Source organism: Trichoplusia ni, chromosome 28, assembly GCF_003590095.1.
Source record: "Trichoplusia ni isolate ovarian cell line Hi5 chromosome 28, tn1, whole genome shotgun sequence".
In the NCBI taxonomy this organism is placed as follows: domain Eukaryota; kingdom Metazoa; phylum Arthropoda; class Insecta; order Lepidoptera; family Noctuidae; genus Trichoplusia; species Trichoplusia ni.
Genome location: NC_039505.1, coordinates 2,380,579 through 2,389,452, shown reverse-complemented (window position 1 = coordinate 2,389,452; position 8,874 = coordinate 2,380,579). Strand labels below are relative to the sequence as shown.

At 38.9% G+C, this 8,874-nt stretch overlaps 2 protein-coding genes across 2 annotated transcripts; one reads left to right on the top strand and one right to left on the bottom strand.

Annotated features, from left to right (window-relative positions):
• Positions 1-2,288: 2,288 nt before the first annotated feature.
• LOC113506115 lies at positions 2,289-3,551 on the bottom strand (the record flags this gene model as incomplete). Its single annotated transcript, XM_026888969.1, has 1 exon — positions 2,289-3,551. A coding segment is annotated over exon 1 (1,203 nt), but the record flags the coding sequence as incomplete, so codon positions are not given.
• A 560-nt stretch (positions 3,552-4,111) lies between these two features.
• Positions 4,112-5,554, top strand: LOC113506113 (the record flags this gene model as incomplete). Its single annotated transcript, XM_026888967.1, has 1 exon — positions 4,112-5,554. A coding segment is annotated over exon 1 (1,203 nt), but the record flags the coding sequence as incomplete, so codon positions are not given.
• Positions 5,555-8,874: the final 3,320 nt, after the last annotated feature.

Below are 8,874 nucleotides of genomic sequence, written 5' to 3'. Positions count from 1 at the left end.
ATCATTAGCCAATCCACATTCTCTGATTATTTTATATTTATATTTCAGTGCCATTTAGTCATCATCCAGGTTTGTCTCATCAAGATCATCTGAGTTTTGCCGTTCCGAATTTCTGCAACATACAAGAGAGCTAGACAGCTCACCAGCACAGAATTCAAGTACATCAACATAGAGAGGTTTAGGAATGGGGATTGGTTCATGGTAAATCTGTGTCAAGTTATCGACGATTGCAATTTCTACACGACTTTTGATTTAGCTGGATCCGGATCAGTGACCAAGTCAATACTTAATAATTTATTATACTAAATAATTAAAAAAACAGCCGTCGTTTGGTATTTTTTTTTTTTTACTAGTACACTTGGTTAAAATTTATGAGCTAAATACCGTATTTTATTTTTCCTGTAAAACTTTGATTTTTAGATAATGAAATTATTCCGTGGGGGCGGCGATTTAATCGGAAGAATTAAATACCTCCAATCTTAAATTATTAATTTTAGTTGAATCAGTCGAAAATCGATGAAGATTTACACAAATTTTCATCCCCTATTTTATCCCCTTAGTCGTGGAATATATCAAAATCATTTCTTAGAGGATGCCTACGTCATAGTAGCTATATGCATGTAAAGTTTTAGCCCGATTGGTTTAAAATTGACAAAGTTTGATACAAACTTTCATCCCCTATTTTACCTCCTCAGGGGTAGATTTTGCCAAAATCCTATCTTAGCGGTTGCCTACAACATAACTTCTGCATGCCAAATTTGAGTCCGATCCGTCCAGTGGTTTCGGCTGTGCGTTGTTACATCACTATGTTAGTCAGTCACCTTTAAGTTTTCGATATTTAGATAATAAAAGTTTTTTGACATTTATCCTTCATTTATAGCTCAGGCCGGAAACTTTTAAAAGGGCGTAATGGTTCGATATGTAGCGGGCGGGCGGTTTTAGCGAGTAATAAACAAAAGTAATAACCATAGCAACTGTCAAAATGCCTTATTAAATGATGTAACGGTTTATTCACGCGTATTTATCGCGCGTTTAGATGCGGCAGGATCGCGAGTCGAACTGGTTCGACTCGCGATACCGCCGCGTATGCTCATGATTAAGGACTCCGGTTGGGTCCGAAACTAGTCGGGCTACCCCGATAAATACGCGTGAGTAAACCGTTACATCATTTAATAATGAATCATTCTCACTTTAGTAATTGGCTAAATGCTGTTGTTATTGTCATTAAATTTCGAAGTTACAACTATACTTCAGGTGGACTTCAGTTGTGTTCGGTGGTCGCCGTCTCCATGGGAATGCAGAGATAAAATGTTCATTACACCCTTCAAATTCAGACTACCCTTGTGCACATATTTCATTACTTTAAACAAACAATGTTTATAAAAAGAGTTTTATATTAGTTTTGACCTACCATTAGCCCCCATTACAACCCTTTTTTCATTTAAATAGTAGCCTATGTCCTTAATCAGATTATCTGTATACCAAATTTATATACAATCGATTCAGTAGTATTGGTGTAAAAGCGAGACAGACAGAAATACTTTCGCATTTATAATATTAGTATGGAAAGATGCACAGTTTATAGACATATGCCAAAGTCAATCAAACAACTCAACAAATCTATCGCCATCAACCACAAGATATAATACAGTCCTCTCCAAAGTTTCGCCACATAACCGTACCTAGGTATCCACGACACCGCTTTCAATGTATTAATGAAATATTATTAAAACGCAAAAGAGCAAGATGAAAACATTCTATCTATTTGTGATATCAATCGTTTATGAGAAGATATAATTCTATTTGCGAATGAAGTTGACGAATCCCTAGTCTACACCTTGTTTTAATCAATGAATAGAACAGACATGTTTTCATGACCATGACATAAAAAAATCTTTGCAGGCTTCTGTCATAGAATCAACATTCAAGGTTTCAATATCAATATCAATATTGGTAATGAGTTATCACTGATCGCTCTATAAAGGTCTCCATCTTTTAACAATATCAACAATTTTTGTGACTCCTTAACAAAGGTGATGGAATCTTGTAGGGCTGACACTTGTGCTATTGTGGGTGATTTGAATATCGACATAAAGTCGGGTTTTGAAATGAAACTACTTTTACGGATTTTATCGCGGTTTAATTTTAGATTTTAGTTCCCGACGTTTCGAAACCTTTGCAGGTATCATGGTCACGGGCAGACTGAGATGGCGTTCGTCTTGACAGAAGATGTTGCTCGTTCTACCTTCATATTTTAATTAATTATTTGTGGTCCGACCTACGCAGTATGAGCTCACTGTGTCTTGATGTCTTGCAGCGCTGCTCTTGGGTTTGGCCTTGAGTTTATTTATTATTGGATCCCAAGTAGGTGATATCTTCCAGCCATCTTCTCTATTGAAATTAGGGTGTTTTTTAATCTCAATAGCCTCGCGAAACATCCTAGGTAGGAATTTGGATTCTTTAGCGAGGATCTGTGGTTGGTCAAATCTAATATAATGGCTGGAACCTTCAGCATGTTCGGCGACTGCAGACTTCGTTGAGCGGCGGTGTTTGACGTCAGCTATGTGTTCTTTAACGCGGGTCCCTATGCTTCGTTTGGTTTGACCGATGTAAGAGAGGCCGCAGTCACAATCTAGTTTGTATACTCCTGCATCTTGTAGAGGTATGTGACACTTGACAGATGGTAAGGACTGGCTAATCTTCTTGGGCGGCTTGAAGTATGTTTTAATTGAAGCTCGCTTCAGGATGTAACCAATCTTGTCAGTGACTCCTCTGACATATGGTAGTACAGCAGGCAAACGATCAACAGTGGCTGGCTTCACTCGGTTTCTGTGACGGGGCCGTGGAACTTGGAGCTTGTTGTCTCGCAGTACTTGCTTGACGTGTTGAAGCTCAGCGGCAAGGTGTCTGTCATCACAGAGTCCGTGTGCTCTCTGAAACAAAGATTTTCCCACGGTAGCTAACTGTTTAGGGTGGTGGTGAGATTCACCGTTTAAGTACCTATCTGTATGGGTCTTCTTTCGATACACGGTGTGACTTATGGTCTGATCAGGATTCCTTTTAACTAATATGTCTAAGAAGGCAAGAGATTTATTATCCTCCAACTCCATAGTGAATTGAATTTTGTTATTGATGGAGTTGAGATGTTTTAAAAATGCATTTACTTGACTAGATGGTAAAACTGTGAAAGTATCATCTACGTACCGTTTGTAGAACCTGGGAGTGAAAGGAGCTGTTTTTAAGGCTGTCTCCTCGAAGTCTTCCATGAATATATCGGCGACTACAGGGGATACAGGCGAGCCCATCGCTACACCATCTACTTGTACATAGAATTTATTGTTCCACAGTAGGTAGCCAGATGTGAGGCAGTGCTCGAGAAGTTCTGCATATTCTAGAGGTAGGTTGTTCTCTGCTAGCTTCTTGGAAACAATTTCAATACAATCCTTAACTGGTAGGCATGTAAACAAGGACTGTACGTCGAAACTAACCATTACTTCATTGTCATGAAGATGTAGATGTTTAATCTCATTGACAAAGTGGTATGAATCCTTCACAAACGCTATACGCCTTCATAAATTCAAAATCGAACGCGTCAAACAAAACAATAAACGAAAACGGAACGCGCCCGCCAAACGTCAACCAATCACGCGCAGTTATAAATCTGTCAAAACAAACGCTAGATCCACCGACCGTGCAAGTACTACAAAAAGGTTTAAATTTTGCTGTAACACCGCGTAGAATACCGTACGAGGACATTATTTGCAATGTTGAGACTTGCCTGTTCAACAATAACGTGAGGAAGGAAGATTTGGAGGCGATACGCCAAGATATATCATCTGTTTTACGTCGAAGTGTAGTGCCCAAACCAAACCTCCCTAAAGCCGAACATCTCGCTTTAAAGAACCTCAAAAACAGACAAGATGTAACTATACTCCGTGCAGATAAGGGAAACGCTACGGTCGTCATGGATACATCGGACTACAATGCTAAAATAGAAGATCTATTGTCGGACGCAAGTACATATAAACCAGTGAAAACTGATCCTACCAAAAAGGTGTTAACAACTACCACCGCCCTGGTTAAGAAACACTCCGAAGCATTAAGTCTAGATGTTACCTACTTAATACCTACATGCGCAAAACCACCTAAACTGTATGGGTTGCCAAAGATACACAAACCAAACGCCCCGCTACGTCCTATTGTAAGCCAAATCGACACACCAACCTACAGATTGGCTCAGCACGTCGCGAAAACACTCTCACCACTCAGAGGCAACACTACAGCGTTTGTGAAGGATTCATACCACTTTGTCAATGAGATTAAACATCTACATCTTCATGACAATGAAGTAATGGTTAGTTTCGACGTACAGTCCTTGTTTACATGCCTACCAGTTAAGGATTGTATTGAAATTGTTTCCAAGAAGCTAGCAGAGAACAACCTACCTCTAGAATATGCAGAACTTCTCGAGCACTGCCTCACATCTGGCTACCTACTGTGGAACAATAAATTCTATGTACAAGTAGATGGTGTAGCGATGGGCTCGCCTGTATCCCCTGTAGTCGCCGATATATTCATGGAAGACTTCGAGGAGACAGCCTTAAAAACAGCTCCTTTCACTCCCAGGTTCTACAAACGGTACGTAGATGATACTTTCACAGTTTTACCATCTAGTCAAGTAAATGCATTTTTAAAACATCTCAACTCCATCAATAACAAAATTCAATTCACTATGGAGTTGGAGGATAATAAATCTCTTGCCTTCTTAGACATATTAGTTAAAAGGAATCCTGATCAGACCATAAGTCACACCGTGTATCGAAAGAAGACCCATACAGATAGGTACTTAAACGGTGAATCTCACCACCACCCTAAACAGTTAGCTACCGTGGGAAAATCTTTGTTTCAGAGAGCACACGGACTCTGTGATGACAGACACCTTGCCGCTGAGCTTCAACACGTCAAGCAAGTACTGCGAGACAACAAGCTCCAAGTTCCACGGCCCTGTCACAGAAACCGAGTGAAGCCAGCCACTGTTGATCGTTTGCCTGCTGTACTACCATATGTCAGAGGAGTCACTGACAAGATTGGTTACATCCTGAAGCGAGCTTCAATTAAAACATACTTCAAGCCGCCCAAGAAGATTAGCCAGTCCTTACCATCTGTCAAGTGTCACATACCTCTACAAGATGCAGGAGTATACAAACTAGATTGTGACTGCGGCCTCTCTTACATCGGTCAAACCAAACGAAGCATAGGGACCCGCGTTAAAGAACACATAGCTGACGTCAAACACCGCCGCTCAACGAAGTCTGCAGTCGCCGAACATGCTGAAGGTTCCAGCCATTATATTAGATTTGACCAACCACAGATCCTCGCTAAAGAATCCAAATTCCTACCTAGGATGTTTCGCGAGGCTATTGAGATTAAAAAACACCCTAATTTCAATAGAGAAGATGGCTGGAAGATATCACCTACTTGGGATCCAATAATAAATAAACTCAAGGCCAAACCCAAGAGCAGCGCTGCAAGACATCAAGACACAGTGAGCTCATACTGCGTAGGTCGGACCACAAATAATTAATTAAAATATGAAGGTAGAACGAGCAACATCTTCTGTCAAGACGAACGCCATCTCAGTCTGCCCGTGACCATGATACCTGCAAAGGTTTCGAAACGTCGGGAACTAAAATCTAAAATTAAACCGCGATAAAATCCGTAAAAGTAGTTTCATTTCAATGTCTAACATTCGCGTAAACCTAAGAAACCACTATAAAGTCGGGTTGCTCGGACAGACGCACCTCTGATTACTTGGACTCAACTGGCCATTACGGATTCTTTCCTAGCCATACTTACCCCACTCGCGGCAGTAACTGTCTTGATCATATTATGCTTAAAACTAATAAACCAGCAACTTTTGTTGTATGTGAAACTGGTATAACGGATCACGAAACAGTTATCGCTGTCATTGACAAAGAACGGTCTCGGTCCAAAATTTCAAAACATTGACACAAATTACTACCATAGCCTAAAAAAAGAATTCGTCTTTCGACTGGCATTTTGAATGTAACGAGTGCGTTCAAACAATTTACCGAAACACTCTCAAATAAAATAAACCAAAATACCACTACGTATACCCCTCATAGCTCTGATGATATAATCAAGCCATGGATTACAAAAAACCTTCTTAAATGTATTAGACGCCGTGATCGAATGCACATTAAAGCTACGAAAAAAGAGAACCTAAACAATCCAATCATACAACAAGAATATAAAAAATACCGAAACTTCTGTAATAATGTTCTGACGAATCTGAAATTAGACTATGATCGGAAAAGACTACGAGATTAGATTCCACAAAACATCTATACATAGTTGTGTTCATAGTCGAAAGGCAAAATGGAATAAGATAAAATGCCAAAAATCAATTGGTCAGCGATCATTCTGTTACATGGGTCCGTATATTTATGAGAAACTCAACACGTGTCACAATATCTTAAACTTAACAAAGCATAATTATAGAAAGACTGGTGAGTATCTAACTGGCTTCTTTCATTAGATTACAACACTACTGAAGCATTCCTAAAAACAATTATCTGAATAATATCTAAACCAGTCACAAACATCTACCTGGTATTTAGCCCTATTATACTAGTAACCGCACATCCCCCATCCAACACTTATGCAATCCCGAAAAACACGCTTACTATTTACTACATCATCCTCTAATAACTACAATCACCTTGCATAGTTGACACATACAAACTACACACTTACACTACACACTTACAATTCTATTTATTTTATTTTTCTCTTTTTGTAAAAGTTCACACACACCTATAAATGTATGTAACTTAACTTAAGTTAATAACAATGTGTAAGCGGAACGAATGAGCCTAGATCTCACGACACAGGGAATCCTAGTGTGAGGTCTAGGACTTCAAACAACTGTTTGTAACTTATGAGACAAATAAATTATTTCCTTATTATTTCCTTTGATTATGACCTCCATCAGACCTGTCACGCTGCAATTAAAAAAAGAGTTTGTATATCTACATCAACCGAATTATTTAAGACAAATAAATCACTATGCGAAACACTATTTTGCGGACATATTTTGTCGCCTCATAATGTTTAGTTATTGATATTAGGTTTTGATCGAAATTATTAATATAGATAATAATCTACTTCACAAATTATTCTAGTCGTAACTTCGAAATGTAATGACAATAACAACGGCATTTTGACAGTTGCTATGGTTACAATTTTTGTTTATTACTCGCTAAAACCCCCCGCTCGCTACATATCGAACCATTACGCCCTTTTACGTAGTAAGGTCCAAAAGTTTCCGGCCTGAACTATAAATAAAGTATAAATATCAAAAAACTTTTATTATTTTTCAATATAGTCCTCCTTAATTTCAATACACTTTTCACATCGCTTAATTAACATTTCAATCCCTTAAAAAAATTGTCTGATTTATTTTCAAAATGTGCCAAAACCGCGGGCTCTTCATCCGTGTTAAACTTTTTTCTAACCTTTTCCTCGCAAGTCGGATTTCAATTTTGAAAATAAATAATAATCGCTTGGGGCCAAGTCGGGACTATAGGGTGGATGGTCGAGCTCAGTGAAACCTCATTCTTTGATGGTAGCTTTGGAAACACCCGATGTGTGGAACGGCGCTTTGTGATGAAGCAGCAACACTCCTCGCGACGGTTTCCCTCGACGTTCTTTTTTGATAGCATCTCGCAATTGATGTAGTAAAGAAGCGTAGTACTCGCCCGTTACAGTTGTGTTGCGTTCTTTAAAATCCGCCAGTAAAATTCCTTTGGAACCCCCAAAATATTGTGGCCATGATCTTTTTTTGTGTCTGAGACACCTTGGCCTTTTTGGGCCGCGCTAAGCTGGGACGACGTCATTCCATCGATTCCTTTTTAGACAAAGGATCATGATAAAGAACCATAGTTTCGTCTCCTGTTACAATTGAATCCAAAACATCTTTCTGTTGGCTTTCACACAGGGATAAAAATTGAGCACAGCACTTGACGTGTAGTTCTTGTTTCTGAACAGCGGAAATAAGTTTTGGGACCCACCTTGCACTGACCTTATTCATACCCAAATGCTCATGTTGGATTCTTAGCACAGTTGTTTTCGAAAGTCCCGTCATAGCTGCTAATTCTTTTGTCGGCCGGCGTCTTCCCCTTTTTAGTAAAAATATTAATCACGGCTCGATACTCAATCTTATCCATTTCGAATTTGCTGGCGACTTTCTAATTTTAAAAGTTTAAACTTTGTATATTAATGAAATTTACTAATACTTATAATTGTGGGTATGTCGACAAAAGTCAAGATATTCAATGTCAAGTTTGATATCTTTGTTTAATCGAATGCGGGTGGACGGAAACTTTTTGACCTTACTACTTTACCATACTTAGGTACAACCCTTTTTCCAGTTGAAAAGTAGCCTATGTTCTTCCTCAGGCTCTAGACAATCTATGTACCAAATTTCATTGCAATCGGTTCAGTAGTTTTGGCGTGAAAGCGAGACAGACAGACAGAGATACTTTCGCATTCATAATCTATACTCTATACTAATATATAAAGCTGAAGAGTTTGTTTGTATGTTTGTTTGTTTGTTTGAACGCGCTAATCTCAGGAACTACTGATCCAAATTGAAAAAATATTTTTGTGTTGAATAGACCATTCATCAAGGAAGGCTTTAGGCTATAAACCATCACGCTGCGACTAATAGGAGCGAAGATACAATGGAAAATGTAAAAAAAACAGGGCAGGTATGAATCATAACTTATATCTTCTACCCACGGGGACGAAGTCGCGGGCAACAGCTATATTTAATATACCGTTAATTAAAAA